This window comes from Cryptomeria japonica, chromosome 3 (assembly GCF_030272615.1).
Source record: "Cryptomeria japonica chromosome 3, Sugi_1.0, whole genome shotgun sequence".
Lineage (NCBI taxonomy): Eukaryota > Viridiplantae > Streptophyta > Pinopsida > Cupressales > Cupressaceae > Cryptomeria > Cryptomeria japonica.
Window position 1 is genome coordinate 541,088,231 of NC_081407.1, and position 21,786 is coordinate 541,110,016.

General features: G+C 36.4%; 1 protein-coding gene across 5 annotated transcripts in view; it reads right to left on the reverse strand.

Annotated features, from left to right (window-relative positions):
• Positions 1–4,997: 4,997 nt before the first annotated feature.
• Positions 4,998–21,786, reverse strand: part of LOC131075087 (sister chromatid cohesion protein PDS5 homolog A) — a 180,509-nt gene continuing 163,720 nt past the window's right edge. For all 5 annotated transcript variants that reach the window (XM_058011907.2, XM_058011906.2, XM_058011903.2 and 2 more), the window contains 2 exons: positions 5,583–5,734; positions 4,998–5,398 (listed from right to left, as the gene is read on the reverse strand). In XM_058011907.2, the coding sequence (XP_057867890.1) occupies positions 5,363–5,398; positions 5,583–5,734 (188 nt within the window). In that variant the 3' untranslated portion in view covers positions 4,998–5,362. The remainder of the gene's footprint in view (positions 5,399–5,582; positions 5,735–21,786) is intronic.

Below are 21,786 nucleotides of genomic sequence, written 5' to 3' on the forward strand. Positions count from 1 at the left end.
GCGCCGTGTCGACATTTTACTACTAATTCCAGGTCCACAGCTTCATACTATATTCCTATCTCAGTTTATAAGCGAATCTTTGTCACTTTCTATGTATTCTTAGCTTAATTCTTCTATGCACATTCTTTACAAAAGAGGGTAGCCTTGCTGTCTTAACCCTTGAAACACATTTAGCATCCAATCTTGCATTGCGTGGGATTGGATCTTGTGGGTTTCAACCCCTCTTTTGAATGTAAAGTCTCTCCCCTAAGTGAAAACCATCGAGTCCTAGCGAACCTCCCTTCTCTCTCCTCGGAGTTGGAAGAGGGGAGAACGACTAGGGTTCGATCGCGATTTTCCGCTTTACACTACCAGATCTGACATTAGGGGCATAAACATTAACAAGAATGCAAGAGTCCATCGGGGAAGAGAGTTCAGAGACCAAAAGGTTGGCTCAGGAGAGAAGACTGCCAAAAAAATGGGAGGGGTCCCACATGGTGACCAAGCTACTGGAAGCTCCAGTAGCATCACTAATAACAAAATTTGCACCAAGCCAAATTTTCCCAGCAACAAGGGAAAAGGAGGACATAGACATCTTAACTTCTTAGAGGACCATAATTTTATTTTCAAAAATACACTTCTTAAGAGCATATTGTTTTTGGGGGTTGTTAAGGCCCCTCATGTTCTAGGAGAGGACCTTCATTTCTTACCTTTTATGGACGTCTCCAAAGTCTGTTGCCTGCCATTGGCAATATCCCTTGTTGCTTCCTTTTGTCTTGATAGTCTCTGCGATGGTCAGCCCGCTTTGAGATCCGTCCCCACATCGGGCTTTGCATTCCTAGTCTTGCGTCTTTAAGTAATCCAGCCCTCATCAACAGGAATCATGCAACCACTGGATAACGCGCCAGGGGCACCAGGTGAGAGGATACCCTAGTTCAGGGTGGGAGACACCAACGGGGAGCGAGTTGTCTTCGGGGCGAGAGAGGGGTCCCTCGCAATCTCACCATCTTCTAGTTGATCAACCAATGAAACCGAGCTAACAGTAGCGTGAACACAGAAACGAGCATAGTCCAGGCGCGATTTGGATCTGGTGATATCATCAACACCTACAAAATGACCAAAGGAGTTCCCAATCCATTTGAAGATGGACTCATCCCAGTATTCAAGGGGAAGCCTCGAACCCATACCGAAGCGATTTTCTGCAAGTCAGCCGCTGGGTCAAAGCCAATCTTCCAACGACAGAGGGAAAGGTTGTTTCCACCATAGGACCAACATCCAGAGAGGACAAGGGCGACATCCTCCTTAGCAATGAATTTGAAGAGGAAGAGGGTGCCAGGCATGGCACTAACTAGAAACATTCCCTTTCAGTTTCCATTTGTCCTTGACCCATTTTCTAAACATCTCCATCGTGGGGCGCAAGGAGAAGAACTTCCCCACCAGAGTACTGGCCATGTTCTCTACAATGCGGTCCAAAACAATGTCAAGAAGCTCAAAAGACGTTCCCTCCTCAGTTTGTGAGTAGACGGGGACGAAGTTGGGGTCCACTGTCTCAGCATTTTTGACCAACACGTTTTTCCAACCTTTGAGATTCGCGTTAACAGTCGGAGGCTTTGTGGTTAGAACTGGCACGTTGGGAATAGGATCAGAATTAGATACCACGGGCATGGCCAGAGAGCTCTCCGAAGAAGAACCGTCAATCTGAGGCACCGCCGAACCGGAAGGAGGAATCGTCATGGGACTAGGAGAGGATGTGACAGACAGTGTCAACATCGCAGGGTCCAAAACGGGGTCTGTGGGTGGTGGGGGGAGAGCCCCACCAGCAAACACCACCATGAACGGCGAAGGTTTGAAATTTGAACTTGCAGAGCTGGAGAGCGGGAGAGCTCTGGTTTACATAAGATATATTATCTTGTTCCATTTAATTTGCACTAATTTAGGATGATATAGATAATACAACGTAATCACACCCCCTGTCGAATGATTTTTGACTCTTGAATTTTGATGCTCACGTAACTCATAAGTTTACTTTTACAACGATTAAATTTACCTGGTCCTAGAACTACCATGATTATGCATGTTGTAAACGAAGCTTGTGTACATGTGAATTCTAACCAGTATATCAACATGGAATAGAACTAAACCGGTCTATCAAGCTATTGCCCAGAGAAAGCAATGTCAACCATTCAAGTGGGAAAATGTCATTGTCAATAATCAATCCAAACGGAAACACGCTAATGATTAGGCGAAAATAATTTATAACTTCAATAATTCAATTCTTGCGTGTATATTTATCATATTTTTAACAATAGTTTCCATTAATCCATAGTTCTATATCTAATATCACAGTTTCGATCCTCTAAAACTTGATTACTCATGGTATGACAAAAATATTTATGTAACAATAACACTTTTTTATCACATTAAAGATGCATCTATATTGCATAGAAAATTTACATCTAATTCCAGTGTTTTCATCTAAAGCTAAATTTACTCGTGGTATGACAAAATGATAGCTGTAATAACAAGGCAATTTTTTTCATCATTCTAAACAAGTGTTCATATTACATACCAAACACCTTTTTCATGCAATTTTCTGTTTCCAACATAAATGAATCCACTGAAACTTGAATCTGACCCCAAGTCAAAGATCAAATCAAAATTCAAGGCACCATCAATAAACTCATTTTTTCATGGTAAAAGTAAAACTCGCTGACACATTTCAGCAACCTGCAGCACTTGCATGACAGCATGGCCCCAAGGAGCTCCACAAATTCCAGCTTTTTTCCTAGGCACAAATTCAAGATTTAAACTCTGCTACCTGCTTGTGCTTCATAAGGTATGTAGCGATGCCAGGGGCAATATTTTGCATTTTTAGTATCATAAACAGCTTAAATTTGGTTATTAACAATATCCATTCTTTTTGTAAAATAGCTCATATCAAAATCATTTTTATTGTGGTAAGCACAAGTACAATTGCAGTTCCACAGAAATTCAACATACTAGAATTCTAGTTCTTTTCAGTCTAAGTCTTCTGTATAGTGGACGGTTGTTAACAGAAACCTCACAAAACGGTAGTAATGGCAACTCAATGGAAATTGTAATCAAATAAGAAAGTGATAAATACATGTCAGAATTATGTTAATAGTATGTGAGATTGTTCACATATATAAAGCAAAAATAAATTATATTAAGGGAAATAACTGATTCAAATATATGTGAAAATCATGTCCACTAGAGAAAAAATCATGTCTGTCATATAGTAAATTGGTCGTGTATCTAGTGTGACTTTGATTCTATTGCCCATATATATATAAAGGAATCTTTATTGTTTCCAAATGTAATAATAGCTTTCTTCTGTGAACAAAAGTCGGCCCATAATAATGCAATCCTATAATCCTTGTGAAAACCTCTTTATGAAGAAAACATAAAAATAATGTAATGCTCCCCAAAATTTATCTCATATTATAATTAAACATTATCCACACCAGTACACATCATTGGCATCATTGCACACATCACATACTTACAATTGACCTCATATAACGTAACATCACAAACATTATAATATTGAACTCCAGAAGTTTCCATTCATTGCAAAATCCATATTTCCAAAGAAAACAAATGATTGAGTTGCATCAGACATGGCTAGACATTAAAGAAATACATAACCGAAACTTACCAGAAATACCCCCAACAATCTAATGAATAAAACATCACTTGAATAAAGATATATTACCCAGCCTCTCATCAATCTAGCTTTATTTGTTGAATGACTAGATCTGGAGACTGCTTCGAGAACAGAAGATTTTACACAAAGCATCATAATTAAAACATTTAAGGGCTCCTCAATTTGTTCAAACTTCATTGTCACTAACAATAACTGTCACTTAAGCAAATATGAAGAAGTCTCAACATATACCAGATCCATTCAAGTATGTCAGTTAAGCAAATGAAACTTGAATTCTCAACTCTTCAATTTAAGTAAGAAGTAACTAATGCTGATTGAAATAAGAGTTTTATATGCCTCAGAAACTATGTGAAAAAGCAAGGCACCAAACATAGACATTTTTGTATACATTCAAATATTACAAGAATGAATTCTGTTAAAATTGATGTGCAAATTTTGTAATCCATAAAAGGTACAGATATTGCAAGGTCCCTGTTTAAACCAGAATAATCTAAACATCTCTAAGACCAAAGTTTACATACCGTAAGCTGGTTTGAGCTTCTAAACAAGAGCTATTATTACATAAGATTAAATGATTACCAACCATCCGGCTACGTCATCGACTATGGCTGCATAACAACAAATGTATTAAGCAACATTCTAAATTATTGCATCTTACCCGTTGTATACCGAAACTACATTTATAACAGTGACCCTAATTCAAAATACAAAATCAACTAAACACACAGTGGACTCCTCAGCATCATAACACTTATCTATACTTTAATACTGCAAATGATGGTCCTTGAATTGGTAGGTAATAAATAGTGCATTCCATGTTGGATCAAATGCCACAGAAACTCCTCTACTTTCAGCCCCTAAATAATTATGAGCTAATAGGCACAACAAGAGCATTTATTAATCTCCAAATAAGCGTTCCTGTGATCCTACAAAGTCCCAAATATCAGCAAATATTGCTCTAAAATTTATATTAGTACAGATAGGGAGGGATAAGATATGGAAAAGACAATGTTCAGAGGAAAACAACAAAGAAATAGAAACAATGCACCGTTGCATCATTGATTTGTGACAACTGCATAATATACAAAAGAAAAATTCTATGATGGAACAAAATTGAAAATTGCCAATACTGCAATTTTGTGTCATCAATATTCCTGCAACCATGTGCAGTGCAACAAAAACATTTTTAATGTTAGTTGAACGTCTATAATCTACAGGATGGAAAACAAGTATTGTAGTAGTTCAGATATAATGCATTTTCAAAACTAGGGGATACTTACAGGATCACCTATAAGACTACAACATAGGCATGCTCAGATATGTGCACGTATAACACAACCAGAAAAAGGATAACTTTTAAGATCAAATATTAAATACATCATATGAATGATAGAATACAGCAGGTGTACAACAAGCATAACCTATAGTATCATAGGAATGCTCGAGCAATGGGAAGCCCTGAAACCATCATGACCTCAACAAGAACTTCTGTTTAACATTAACCATCCAAGTTCATTGACTTTTATTAAGTCAAATGCCAGCAGGCTATAAAATTACAATTCCACCATACATAGGCAGACACCCTAACCCTGATTAACTTGTACATTATGATAATCTAAAACACCTCAAACAAATGGCAGGCACTCTTTGTTCACTGCCATCATTGAATTAGTGAAACATTTTTACCCATACAATTCAATGAATCTTGCGTATACGAGACCACCATGAATTCTGCATTGTCAGACAAGCAATGTCAAAAGCACTGAGCATGTAATGAAACAATGGCAGAGATTGCATCTCATCCCCAACTAGTCCTAGCTCAATAAAAATCTATATCAACCAAATGGTAAGAAATCACAATCTTAAAAGTAAGAATCACCAAATGATAATAAAAAGCTTATGAAAAAGGCCATACCAGTGGCTCATCATCAGAATCCCTGCTTCCAGAATCAGGCACACCACCATTTTTGGTATCTACTGTAGTACTTGTTTGTTTAGGGTCCTTGCTAGTTCCACTAGTTATATTGGTCGATATGGCAAAGCTACCACCCTTTCTACCTTTAGAACCTACATTTTGAAAATACTTACAATTCATTACCACTATAGAATTTAGAGTCTTTATGATTCACAGGTTCCAAAGTTTAAAATGGGTAACTGTCCCAATAACCAATCAGATAACAAGAAATAAATAACAAATCAGAGCTGTGATCATTTTCAGACAATGTTAAGCAGATTCTGCACTCAAAATTTTAAATTCTTATACCAGGTAGCTTAAACATGAAAAAAATAATGAAAACAATAATCTCTGAATATAATAACCTACTAACACATGCTGCTGAAAATATTAACAGCGAATGAACAGTATTTAACTCTCAAACTGCAACTGTCTTCTCAGAAAATCTGAAAGAAACATTGCAGTAGCTCCAAACTTAAATATTGAAAAACTATAGAATATGTGCACCTTAAATGGACAAATGCACTAAGAATCTACCTAAGAAAAATAAGGTGAGGTATCAAGTAAAGATTCAAGCTAAACTTACATCTCACTGGGGTGACACCCAGTTTGATCAATCAGTCAACTAGTCTGACTAATGAGTCACCCAGTCTGACAACTAACAACTCCTAATCAAAGTAGTTGAGACTAAGTTACAATCACAAATCACTTATGTCCAAGTACTTAATGAGCCTAACTAGCTGACTAGGATCTGCTGCTAAGTTACATCCACAAATCACTCATGTCTCAAGTAATTACCTACCTTAACTAGATGACTAGAATCTACTGCTGTCACCATGGTGCCATCACTATGAGAGTGATAGCCGAGAAACTCAAGATATAAGCTCAAACAAGCTGCATCCAAATGAACTTATAGTTATAGTTGGACTACTCATGACTCGGCTCGACTCGCCAAGCCTCTGGGAAAAAAACTCGGCAAAAACTTGGGAAAAACTCGGCAACTTAAAAACACGCTTAAATTTAATAAAAAATGCATTTTTTTTGCAAAATTTAATGAGAAGATGCATCCAATGAGTCAATAAATGATAACACAAAAGAAACAACATGATTCTAGATATATTTAAATGCAAAGTGTCTACAAAATCGCATCCTCATGAGAAATGCTGATGGCTGGAAGCCTGGAAGCAAAATAGTAAATAGTTTTTGTAAAACCAAAAGTAAATACATCATTACAAATTACAATTACAACTTCCTCTTCCCAGCTCTAGCAAAAACTAGGGGAGAGGTAGAACTAGAGGGTCTAGTCCTAGAAGTTTGAAGTAGGCGTGACTGTGCCTCCTCGCTCGGTATGGCTGGCTCTTCCTCCATCTTGGACGAAGCTATGTCTCCACCTACTTGTGGCACTGGCAATGACTCCTCATCCTCATCCTCTTCCTCTTCAATGTCATCCAGTGTGAAACCAAATCGACCCCCCTCCTCCTCCATAGCCTGCCTCTCCAAATCAGTGATGTCATCCTCGGAAAACAATGGAGGCTGCTCTTGTGATGTCCAATCACTGTAAGGATCTATATCATCCAAGTCAAGTGGACCACCTGCTACTTCATCTACCTTCCTTACGCGCAATCAAAGATTATATTGCACAAAGACAAGGTCATTGAGGCGTTTTTGAGCTAGCTTGCTCCTCTTCTTTGTGTCGATGGCTTCAAACAAGCTCTAATTGCGCTCACAACTGAATGAACTACAAGGTTGACATAAGATTCTGAGGACAATTTTTTTGAGATTTGGGGTATTTCCACCCCAACTTTGCCACCAAGCATTTGCAAATTAAAATTAGGTTGAGAGTAGCACCCCTCACCAAGGTCTGAGGGTGAGAAAAAGAGGGGTAGAGAGATAGGTCTAGATCTTGGAGGAGAGAGGAGAGAGTGAGATGGAGTGTGGTAGAGAGGGGGATAGAGGAAGAGTGATAGGGAGATAGATAGGTCTAAAATTCGAGACAGATAAAGTGAGTGAGATAGAGAGAGCGAGAGAATGTTGATAGGAGCATAATGATTACTGACTAAGTCCGAAAGATTAAAAGATCTTCTAAAACCTAGAATTTGCATTATAACTCCTAGAGATCTGAAACCGCTCTCAAACATCCTGCCAATATATACATGCAATATAACTTAAAGTATAAGATACATTTTGATGAAGAGAATGAAACTAGCCTGAAAAAACAAAAATAGATAATTTTTTGACATGTTTGGGCCTCTTTTTTTAGTCTAGCCGAGTTTTTTATAGAAACTCGATGAGTTTTTGCAAAAAACTCGGCAATTACTCGGCGAGTTTTTTGCAAAAACTCGACGAGTTTTTGCTGAGAGTTAAAGTGGTAAAAACTCGCAGAGCTCAAAAACTCGGCAAGTTTTTAAAACTCGTCGAGTACTCTGCGAGTGTTCCATCTATGGACTCACCAGCATTGTGATTCAATAAATAAAAGTTAAGGCATCAGTTATTTTTCTCGCTCCCTGGATGTTAAAAATAGGCTATTAAGAAGCACATCTTCTTTCTCAGAGAAATAAGAACACCACCATGTCAAATTGACTCTTCAAAAATTCCAGCCAATTAGCCTTTATTAATTCCATCATAATATTTCTTTACATTTTCAGGATGGTGGTATATGAGAGGGATGTTTTTGGGACAGTGAAAACCTATAATATTAAAGGAGCAATTCAATTGCACTAAATTGCAGCTTGCCTACCCTTGGGATGATTTTTTAAACACAAAAGTGGCAGTCAATAATTTGGTTGATTTTATTGCCTCCAAATCACCACTTACGATCAAGATTTTTAAGAATTTTCCTAGTTTTTTCCTCTATATATAACAATCTTTCTGGGATTTTCCTCATTCTGCAGGGTTCTGTTTAAGAAATTTCCAGAATCTTTTGAGGCCTTTTTCAACATCAAACAACAATTTACTAGTAAGGGCTTTCAAAACAATTTTGCATCTTCTATGAACCAGCCCTATTGTTTGTTGAACCCTGATTTTTTCAGGGTTAGATTATATTGTTAGTTAAAAAATGCAAACCCCAAACCTTGAAAAAGCATTCTAAGCTTTGGGATTAAGGTAAAGGGTATTTGTTAATAAACAATCATTGTCGCACATACCTGGCGACTGCTAAGTACACATATAATTGCCTATAGAGTTGTGATGTAGGTATCCTTTTTCTTCTTTTATGGTGTTTTTAATATTACAAATTTGTAATGTAAATTTGATGGTGCAGTCACCTCCTCCCCTTCTGTGATGTCCCCACACAAGACTCCATCCAGTATGATTAATATTGAGAAAGCTCCTTGTATTGACCTTATAGATGATACGCTACATGGATAAGTTGTTACAAAGATATCAAGCAGCGATCTCAAAAAGAATATTTCAACGATAATGACAGAATGGTGAGGTTATGATAAACACCGAGTATCATAAATAAGGTTATATTGATAATAGACAATGAGCAATAAATGACAGCGATAATATTATTAAGGAAGTATGATAATATCAGTCACCATTATACGGCTATTGCATTAACTAACCCTCATTGACTTCATGGCAATAAGATCATTATGAAGTGATCTAGACAAAGACAGACGAAGTGTTGATTACGAAGTATGATAATATTATTAAGGAAGTATGATAATATCAGTCACCATTATACGGCTATTGCATTAACTAACCCTCATTGACTTCATGGCAATAAGATCATTATGAAGTGATCTAGACAAAGACAGATGAAGTGTTGATTAAGCAAAAAGATTACCAAAGTCGGTAATCATGTTTAAATTCAGTAATGAAGAGACATACGGGTTGATTAATAAATAGATAGTTCGGCGTTAACTTTACCAAGACAGTCCCAAGAGTTGGAAGAGGCCACCAGTATACAAGCAATTGACCATTCAATGACATCACGTCATGGAGTATTGCAAAAGTATATAATCTCCTGGCCAAATTTGCATGAGCCTAAGATACTTAGACAGTGATTTGTATTATGGAGAGCAGCGATTATAATATGTTGAGAGGCAGCGATTACTTTACAAAATCAGCCATTTGTTTAAAGTGGTGGACTATATTGATAGGGCAACGATTTAGTTAAGAAGGGACACATCAATTATGAGGAGATGCATACCGTGGGAAGGGATGACTCTTCATCCCTTCTCGAGGGATATATCAGATTCCTTACTTGGAGGAGAATCGGGGGATAGAAAAAATGAATTTAGAACTGGGCATCATAAGAACATTTGGCAGTGATGTTGATTGAACTCTATGTTCTCTTACTAAGCCATTGATACAATAAATATAGACCTATCGTATACTTCAATACAACTATGTATGAATAACTGGTTCGATGCAAGCATATAAATAGGAAAGCAGGAACCATGTCTATCCATATTGCAGGTACACAATGATCAAGATCAGACACGGTGACATGTTGAGGCATAGCCTGTCCTTCACTCATCATATGTTTACAGTAAGAACAAATTAGGCACTTATAAGATTACATCAGACCCGCAACTCAATCACTAGGAGCAATTATAAGTCAAGATCATTTTCAATAAGAGAAGATACACAACGGATTTAGATCAGAATTTGTGTGGTGGGGTATGTGTGAATAAAGAAAAGACAGATTAATAGAAGGAGAGTTACAGAAAGATCATTTCAAGGAGACTATGAAGAGTTTGAGAAAAGAGTCTTTATGTAAGATTAAATGGGGAGATTGTGAAGAATTTGTGACAGACTTGTGAAAAATTGTAATCTGATTTGTGACAGATTTAAAGGAGAGAAAGAGCTCCGTTAAAGCAAATTTAAGAAGAAAATATCATTGCAGACCTACACCAGATTTGTAAGGCAACTTGAAGAGGAAAATTGATAGCAATAATTGTGAAGATAAGTTCTACCTTCCAAATTATTCTTAGAATTTTAAGTTAAATATTATAATGAGAAGTCCCCAAATTTGATAAAATTATATTCATAAATGTATTACAATTCTCACCTTAAGTTGAAATTGTTGTCTCAAGCCTAAATTGAGGCATATCTCACAGGGGGACATTATACCTTGCAACCCATTCCCACCACCACTCCACCTCCTCCCCTCTCCCTCACCCTCCCCTATCGCCACCAACTCCTTGTTGCATGTCCATCATCAATAATAGGTTTCAACATCCCATATGAGTGTTAGTACTTGGATTTGGATTACTAACGTAGACAATCCACCTCAATTGCTTGAAAGCTCACTTCCCCTTTGATTGAGATATAGATCCTTGGAATATTGTCCCTAATGTAAGCCATCATGTCTTCTTTCATACTAGTAACCTTTCATTTGCTCTTACAATCTTTGACAAGATTTCCCCCATCATCCTGTTGGTTTCTTCCCTTATATTTTACATCCATATGGTGTCCATCTTTTCTACTAATTAATCACTTTTATCAAGAATCTTTTCAAGAGTGATTGGATTCCCTACTTTGCCTAAATGTTGAAGCCCCCTCCATGGTGCAACAAAATAATACACGAAACAAATCCAATTAATCTGAAGTTCTTCATTAAACTTACTAGGGCCTAGATCTCACTTGTCAAGATAATTTTTCAATAAATTTGCTGATGTGATGACTTGGAATGAGGTGGAAACCCTAAATACTCAAAAACTCATTCATTTCCAAATAACCTAAAATATGGACTATAGTAGCTTTAATGTCTTTGATCAAACCTCCAAAAATAAAAATTAAATGGTTGTTTTATAGCTGTAGGAGCAACTTTTGAAACCCTAGTTCACAATAAGTCCTCCAAATATTCTCCAAAAGACCTCAAATATGAACTATAGCAGTTTCATTATGTCCTTTTTCAATCACCCAAAAATTTATAACCAAAAAAAAACATCAAATTGAGAGACATGTGTGCTTCACAATTCAACCTCTTGAATAAAAAAATATCTCCTTGTTTCTTCCCTTTCAAATGCCAAGATCATAATCTAATAACACTTGTAATGATAAAACTTTCACAAGAGAAGAATATGATAGAAAACATGCTACAAATAGTTGAGAATAATAAACCACTTCAAGGAGGCAACCTCCTAGGCCACTTCATGGGGGCTACCTCCAACAGTTTTCAATAAAAACACAACACAATATGCTGATAATAACTAACATCTACCTCCTATAACTTATTTAAACGGTATAAGGGTTATTCTTATTACTAGCCACAAGTCAGCTTCACATATTCTTATTTACATTGTACATTAAGGAGGCCCTGACCTGAACAGGTGGTCGCTGGTTGTGTGGGGCAAAGGGCTTGTAGTGCCCCAATTATTGATCAATCTATGATCTAGTCCCTTAGCGCTCTATTGATTGGGAGAGGGGCCTATCACTCTCCCAATGCAGGCCTCCTCTCTCGTTGGTCGAAGGTGTCTATATATATAGTTGGCCAATTCCACCCTCGATCGTAGCACAAATCAACGGCGTAGGGGGAGAAGAGGCCCGAGTCGGCAAATGTTGTTCACTCGATTGGCTCAACCCCCACCCACCCCACTATAGCCCTCCCCCCCCCACCACCCCCCTATAATAGTTTGGTTATAGTAGGGCCCTGCCCTACCTCTATCTAGTTTTCCAGGTTCCATGAACCATAGGAGGATATCAAAGCGGTTTGGAGAGAACTGTTCGGAAGAAGTGATGGGGTGTCGACAAGTCTGCTGGCCCATAGTCATGATGCGTGAAGTCCTTGCCATAGTGATGCCATGCCATCTATAGATAGGCCATTCCATAGCCCCCCTCTAGTGTGAATGGGCAGTGATGGGATGCCGAGTCTAAAGGGCTATAAAGGTTGAAGCAATAAGAAATTTTCAAATACTTTTCCTTGCAATTATATCTCTATATATTCTTCCCTCTTCTTCTAGTGATTTGTTATTATTGGGTAAGATAGATTCCCCATAGAGGGTCTAGTGAAGTGAGATTGCTACTACAATACCCAAGCCTTAGACAAACTAGAGAACTTCCAATACCATTTATCGTAATTCCACAATGCTCTCTCCTTCTAGTGATTTGTTACTATTGGCTAAGATAGATTCCCCACAGAAGGTCTAGTGAAGTGAGATTGCTACTACAATACCCAAGCCTTGACAAACTATAGAACTTCCAATACCATTTATCATAATTCCACATTGCTCTCTCATACCTTTGTTCTCAAATAGTACTATGATTACACATAATTTGAGGTATATTAGAAGGCTTAGTGTATCAAGTATTTTGTACTCTTAGGAGGATTGTTCTTTCATACCATCACTTTTCCACATACATTTGGGTATATAGAGAGACGTATATTGGGCAACCTGCCATTAGAGATATAGGTATATCATAAAGTGAGTAATTAAATTGGAGGGATAAAAGTTTCTTCGATGATTAATAAGGATAAATTAAAAGTTTCCAACATTTGAAATCTGTAAGCCAATTTCTTATTGCAGATTTGGTCATCCATCATGTTGTATGAAGGAGACTTTCCATGGACATATAGCATGTCAATCACAAATACAAACAAAGTGATTCAATGTTTGTAGCATTGAATGCAATGGGCACATTTATTACTTCAAATGGCATTTGTCTAGAGATCTACAACATGATATTGATTTTGCAAACAATTCCCTCTCTATGTCACCCATTAGGAAATGCAAGTTCTTTTGGTACATTCAAAGGGTAAGTCAAAGCAAGCATGGACACATACACAAGTCGGATCAACTTTAATTTTGACGTGTCAAGAGGCAACCCAAGACTGTTTGGAGCAAGGTGCATAATCAAAAACCATGAAGGAATGCTTGTTGGTGCACCAATGAAAAAACTTAATATGGGCACTCACAACAATGCAGAAGCCCAAGCCTTTCTCCTTGGACTTCAAACATGAAAACATTTTGGCATACATTGCATTTATATAGAGGGAGATTTTTTTATTATTATTAATGCCATCCATAAAATCTTCACCAAATTGGAAAATTAACAATATTTTAAACCTTTGTTGGCCTCTTATCAAAGATTCATCTACCTACACAAACAATCATGTCTAGAGGGAGGCAATAATGATGCAAATGTATAGCCAAACATGGCAATTGAGTCAACGGAGGAATGTATTTTGGAAACTCCCCTCACACAAGGAGATAGAAGGTGCCAAATTTCCCGCTCTTATTCCCATGAACTAACAGCGTGATTTCATCATGATTAGAGTTATGACTACACTTAGCATAAGCAAAGCCAAGAAAAGTAGTGTGAGAAGTTATGAAAAGTATATAAAACATGATGGCAAAGAATGTGAAGACGACACTCATGGTCTTTAAATGTAAAGCAACTTTCCATACTCCTATGAGGCAGAGAAAGTTAGCTATGGATACCACAATGCGATTGACCACCAAAAAAATGTCAAAATTCATTTTTAAGTCAAATATCTGATCTTAGGTTGAACATTTTTAAGGCCAATATTGTTATGATGTTCCATGCAATTAAGGTCACATTGGTAGACACTTTTCTTTCACCAACACATCACTACAAAGTAAATACAAATAGTTCATCCATGTTTCTAGTAGTATTCCTCGAGGTAGGAAAAACAAAGGAAGTTATTGGGATTGTTTTTGAATCCTTGATCAAGCTAATATGTAGGAGAGGTTTGTGGGTAATTGTGGACGATATCATTGATCGAATTGGAATGGTGAAATCCGCACTTGAGCATAGGATGGTAGCAGAAAAGGGTTTTTAAGCGAGGACGCAACAGGCGTATAAGTTCTGGGCTCCACTAGCGTCAGTAGTTCCTGCCATTCATCTCTATTTTGTATTAAGTCGTCCGAAGTCGACTTCTTTTCTTGGGGGGGATGATGTTGCCGGGAATAATCACTATGTTATGTTGTCATATTATGTTTATGTTGTCGTCGGTAATAATGAGTTACGGCAGTCAGTTAGTTAGTCGTCCCGAAGGGCAATTGGACGCGACGGTTGGTCGCACCCCTTCGGGTATTATCTATTGCGTACCTTTCCTTCGAAGTGGATCATGATAGTCGTGTCAAATGTAATGTTATAAGCACTTGATGTACATGGACTGTTGAATTAATACAGAGAATGGTTATTTAATGTATTTCCATTATGTTCTGTGCATTTACTTTCTGCATTTAACCGTTTACCCGAGAGGGCAAACAATCCCCAGGCTACATTTGTGGTCCCAATGGTGGGACAGAATGAATTGCTCTAAAAACACCAACCACAGTGGACAAAAAAATTACTGAAATTTTACAATGCAGCTACAACTACATAAGGGATGTATTGGTCCTTTACACTCAAGGTGAGGTGTTCAAATACTCGCTTGGGAGAGACCACTGCACTAGAACTAAATGATTGAAGATTGTAAGAATTTGAATTATATGTTTCAAGTTACCATATTAACCCATAGCTTAGAAAGAATATAGTATATGTTGTAGATAGCAAAAATTTACATATCTCTATGACCCTATAGGGTTTTTTGATTTAGCTATCCATTAGAACAGCCAAACAAAATGTAACACCTTTTTTGATATCAATATTAATCTGTATGGCCCATGTGGCCAACTTCACCAATCAAACAAAAAGTATTAAAATATTCAATAATATTTTGATAGTATAAAATATGTTAATAAATATATTATTTTGATAATATGTTAATTAATATATTTTTATTGCATTTAATATATATAGTACAACCATACTCACCCGTACCAATCTGTACCTGATCTAACCAAAATTAAAATTTCAATATACTATATATTAAGTTCAAAATTAAAAAATTGAAATTTTTAAAGGATAAGATTTAAATAAATTTTAAAAACTAAAATTTGACACAAATATATTAGATATTTTAATATTTAATAAAATTATGTGTCTAATTTTTTTAAAAATCATGGAAATTAGCCAATCATGGAATACTCTGATGGTTAAATCATGGCATCGTTGTAAGGGCCACCAAGGTTCAAACCACCATTGGGCCATTGTGATCACAAGCATTGTGCCCTTGTTGATCCATCGTGCTCACAATTTTGAAACTTCACATTGATGTTGTTGGAATTCATGTCAATAACTCAGTGCTCCAAACCCTTTGTTAGCCAATGTGCTTGCATGCCCTATTGGGCTACTATGCTCATGGGTTCGCACTATTCACTTTAATGTTGTGAGTTCATACCAAGGATGAGGAACCCCATTTGTGGCCTCACCTAGCACGAGCCAGCCTAAAAATTCTTGTTTTACTAATCAAAAAAAAATCATGAAAATTAACAGAAATTTTAAAAATATTAAAATTCATCTAAACTTAAAATCCTAAAATTAAAATATAACATATATTAAATATTTCACTGGTTTATAAAATTATAAATATTAATTAAGATTTTTTAATTTAATAACAAAAACTATTTTTTTTGTAAATCACACAATAATCTGGAAATATTTTGAAAACTAAAATCTAAAACTATAATTAATAATACTTTTTTATAAACCAACAAAAAACGCAAATCTGAAAATAAAACCTAATGTTCGAGACTTAAACAATTGTTCAAGTAAAACACAAATAAAGAACATAAGCAAAGAAGTCATGGCAGATCATAAATAACACTGCATAGAACAATGGCTATAGCACAAATGTCTTTAAATAGACTCCAAACACAAACTTTGATGTATTGTCAATGTGCTAAGGAATACTCATTGTGGTGATATCGTTCTATCATTGTTTTTTCCGATTGTAAGTTTTGTTTATTAGCATTCTCATTATCACACCAAGAACTGCAAACTAGTATTGCTATTTCTTTTACTTTTTTTCTCTACTTTCCATTTGGTCATTGTGTCAAACTACAAAGTTACTCTTCTAACTCCTCATAACTTCCATTCATGAAAGAACTATGCAAGAGCAGCTTGGAAGCAAAGCCTCCTTTCATGTGACAAATATAAATCAGACAAACCTACCCAATCCAATTGAAAAGATGAATTTGTTCAACTAAAGTATGAAGCCCCTAGACTTCTTAGCCTTTCAGTATCAGCAAAGCTTAAGTTTCAACTTCATGACTTGCACACTCTATTTGATTCTTGGGAGAAACTCTCACCTATTCGAGTAGATAGATGACATTAGGGAGCACATGTTGGACGATGCTCTCATTGGTTCAAATATTCAAGACTTTAGCACAATTGAGGATTACAAATCTCAATTCAAGCTGATCGTGCTTCAGCTGAAGAATGCAAAATTGAGAAGAAAGATTATCAGTAAATAATGAATGTTCTTTACAAGGGAGGTGCATATGAAAAATAATTGAATAAAATAATCGGATGAATTAATTACGAATATACAACGTATAAAAAGACATTACAAGACGGTGTTCTAAAAAGAACGAACCATTAAACTAAAGCTTCAACATGAAGCTAAACGCTTAAAATGCTAAATAAAGCTTAAAATATAAAATATAAAAAGCAAACTATGCATTCTTATAAAAGAAGCAATCGTTGCACTTAAAAGACTAAACAAACTAAAAAGCTAACAAAGTTGACAACTAAGATGACCATTATAGAATACCTATGTTACCGGGTTCACCTGTTTTGGTCCACACATCTGAACTGGGTTCGCCTAGGTTTGGGTTCGCCTTGGGTACACCATGAGTACCTACCCAAGCATTTGGGTTCGACAAGTAAGAACCCAGCTGAGAACCCGGGCATATCCAAAGGCGCTAAGTGCCAAAACATAACAAAAACAGACATTTTTTACCTATTTTTCCAATTAAAAACCCTAAAAGAACCCCTTCTATCGGTGGGTTTTCGTCATGCATTGATCAATGATGAAGTAGCCTACTATTAAATGTATTTAATTTTATAATTCTGAATATTTCTTTAAATTTTTACATATAATATGTATATATACATGTATGTATATATACATATATATATATATATATATATATATACATTTTTATATATGTGTGTGTGTGTGTGTGTGTGTGTGTGTGTGTGTGTACGAACAAACCTAACCCACGAACCCAAAGGGCAAAAAAAAATTTTACCCAAACCCAAGAACCGAGTTCGCATACACGAGCCCGAACCCAAACCGGTAACTTAGTAGAATAGATATAATATTATTTTAATACCCTGCCCGATGGTCATCACACTCAATACCCTACAAAAGACACTATAGGTCTTTTGATCACAAATGCAAAGAACACTTTGTTGCTACAAAGACGCTCTCAGGATCTGCAAAGTGTTAATGACCAAGAGTACAGAAAGCCATCCAACCTGATGTAATCCTCGCACCCGAATTACAAAACCGCCACACGCGAATTATTGATCCTAAAACCACGATTTTAAGGAAAAATCAGCAAACCCTCCAAAGAGCGACAAACACGATTTTAACAATAACCGCAAAAACTTTTACAAAAGAGTATTGATCTCTATTTGCTCCAGCAACTCCAAAACAGATTGCAAGATACCACGGTTCCAGATGTTTGCCCCAACAACTCTAGGTGCAACCCAAAACAGACTGCAACAAAGCACGATTTTTGTGGAAAAAACCATCAAAACCCTGAAAACTAGATTTTTACAAATCATCGTTTTTGTGGGAAAAACGGTAAAACCCAGATAACCAAAAACCCACGTGAACTTTGCGAATTACATGTCATGTCCCCAATTTTTGCCCTTCCTTAGTGACAGCATTTCTAGTAGGGTTGTTCTATTATCTAGTTCCCGTAGGCCAACAGAGCATGGAGGGAACCAACTCAAGGGCTTAGAGAGTCATGCATGAGCATTTCAAGCAGTTTAGAGCAGTTGACAACAATTTCCTATAATTTAGGATGGATCCCTATTGTTTAGGAATTGATTGAGAGTGGTCTTGGGGGCATCCGGAGACCTTTGGGAACGTTTTGGAGACTTTGAGTGCATCTTCTATTTTTTTGGAGGAACTCCCAGTTCACTGACAGACCTTCCAGAGGTACACACAACAGAGGAGGACCATTGGGGTTCAGTTTCAGGTTGGCAGGGTCAGTCTCCTACTTTTTAGGAGCATCCCTAGATTTTAGGGGAGAACTACTTGTTGGCCTATGAGGTTCAGGCATCCTTCACAGTCAGGTGGCTACAAGCAGTTTTTAGTTTTGAGCTCATTTGAGCATTTTATGAATAAATTGGGAAATATTTAAATATTTCCTAAGTTGGGTTAAATAAATAATTATTAAGTGAATTATTATAATCACTTTATATTAAAATAAAGTATAATAAAGTATCAACAGGGCACATTTACCTAGAAGTTATAACTTAAAATGGGGCCATTTTATATTATGATAAAATAGACCCTTGGCTTAATTGGAACCAAGGCATTAAAATATGAAATAGAACATTGCTAATACATGAAATGAGAACCCTAATTCGAATTTAGGGTTAGGGCTAGGAAAAAAAGTGAATAAAAGAAGGAAAAGGTAGCCATTTGAGAGATATTCAAGTTCATTTTTGACATCAGCAACAGGTGGGAGCTCTGGAAAGGAGTATTCTACAGCAGATTGGCTTCCAAGAATGAAAACTCTTGGGAGAAGTGAGAGTTGGACATAGCCCCAGCCCTCAAGAAGTCAAGAGCATCATATTTTCAGTTTGTTATCAGCTGGGTATCGATTTATTGAGGAGGAAATTGCAGATCAATCAATTGTAAGGGCAGAAATTTATCATCAGATTGCAGATCGAGAGTTTACATCAGCATTGGAGTCATATTTTGACCCAGCCGTACCATATTCTTGCTGGCAGTACCATTTGGAGCAGCAGCTAGGGTTATATCAGCATTTAAAATCAGATCTGCTTTGCATGTATGCATTTTCATGTCATTGGTTGCACCAGTAAACTTGCTTCCTTTTGGCTTGGACCTCCGAGTATGACAATTCTCGTTATTCAATATTCTAATATTGAGATCTGGAAAATTAATTGAAGTTGTCAATAAAATCAGAATTCTAAATTTTAGATCAGTCCGTACTAATTTGTAAATTATGCTCAGAAAGTATTATTCTTATGCATGTGATGAATTGCATTAATATTTGGTATCACACTCCTAAGCAAAAACAAAAAATCCAAAATTGCAAACTTTCAAAAACTCAGAAACTCAGTGAAAATCAGAAAACCAGAATTGTAGAGGGTAAAGTCAGAATTCTCGGTGAACAACTGGCTGGGGATCTTCCATTACAGATGATAATTTTTAAGGAAAAAATTATAAACCCCACGAACGATTTTTCAGGAAATCATTGTGTGGCAAAACATCAAACACCGTGCTGTAAAACCCTAATTTTTGAGGAAAAAATCAAGCAAAGCCCTCCCATGATTTTTTTTGGAGAAAAATCAAAAAACCAGAAAAATATTTGTTGTGGAAAAAATTAATAAAAACCCAAAAAATAATAACTTAAGGCCAAAATTATAAAACCTATACAAGTAATTTTTTAAGGCAAAAAAATTATTAAAAACTGACAAATAATTTTTTTAAGGGACAATTTTTAAAACCCAAGACCATGACTTTTCTGAAAAACCTTTGTTCTTGGGCACGGATGACACCCAGATCGTAGAAAAACCCAACCGCAACAAATGGCAACAAATCTTCACGTGGGCCAAACAGAGGAAGAAACATGAAAAACCCGACAAAACCCTGCCACGGAAAACCCGATGAAAAAATAAGAATCGCGAGCAGAGAGCTCAAAAAATAAGTCAAAAAACCTGCAATAATAAATCACGAAAATCATTTAGATAAAAACTCCATAGAAAATCATGCGGGTAAAGAAATTAATTGCTACGTCGCGAAAAATTCATTGTGTGCACAGAAAAACTCGTGCACAATCAATACCCGTCACAAAAAAACTGCAAAAATCACTGCCATAGCTCAAAATCGCGAGAATAAAATCACTCAAAATCGCGAGGATAAAATTGTCACGACGTCACTAAAAAATGCCCACGAAAAAAGCTGCTAAACAAACGCTATGGAGAAAAAAATGTGACCTACAAAGAGATTGCAGACTGATCTAAAATAGACGCCTGCAAAACACCAGACCTAAAAAAACATGACCCCCAACAAAAACCACAATCTTGCCAAAAAAAACGCCCAAAAAAGCACTGAACCATGATTTTTAGAAGAGAAAGAACCCTCGAATCATGAAAAACACGCCCTGCATAAATGAAATCCTAGCTCACGAACTGCAGAAGACAAATCTGCGCTCAAACCAAAACCTTCACGAAAACGAATTGCAGACGAAGAAACCCTCAACGCTACGTACTAGCAATCAGAAATTATTTCTAGGTAGAAGGGCTTATGAATTTTTTAATTCCGCCAAACTCTAAAAAATCCCATCGACCTATACTCTGATACCATGAAAAATAATTGAATAAATTAATTACGAATATACAACATATATAAAGAAATTACAAGACGGTGTTCTAAAAAGAACGAATCATTAAACTAAAGCTTCAACATGGAGCTAAAACGCCTAAAACACTAAATAAAGCTAAAAAGCTAAAATCTAAAAAGCAAACCATGCGTTCTTATAAAAGAAGCAATCGTTGCACTTAAAGGACTAAACGAACTAAAAAGCTAAATAAAAAGATAATTAAGTTGACAACTAAGATGACCATTATAGAATAGATATAATATTATTTTAATAGCATATCCAATGTTTGTCTCCATATCCTCAACCGACTCACAAGGTCCTTGTGTGAAATCCATCACTAAATTCAACATGGTATCAGATCATCACTCAACATCCTTATTCTTATCAATTTGATCCTACTCAATTTGATTGCAACTCGCCCTAAGGTTACTATTCCATATTTTCAACAATCATTGGCCAAGGATTCTATTCTCAATGTTCATACTCACAACAATTGCGAAAAGAAAACCACCCTTTCTTTCATAGACTACAAAGGCATTTCATCAGAGCACAAGGCAAGGGGTTTTGTTTCATTTCTTTTGCAAATAAGCTGCCTCATCTCATATAGAAGTTAAGGACTACTTCCTCTCAAATGGGGAGCAAAAGATGAATATCACCCTTATAATTTATCTACATATTGCAATTATTTATATGTAAACATGGCCCATTTCCCTAGATCACAACTGACTACATACAAGTTAGACTAAGTGAGGTTGATTTGCATGCCATTTCAG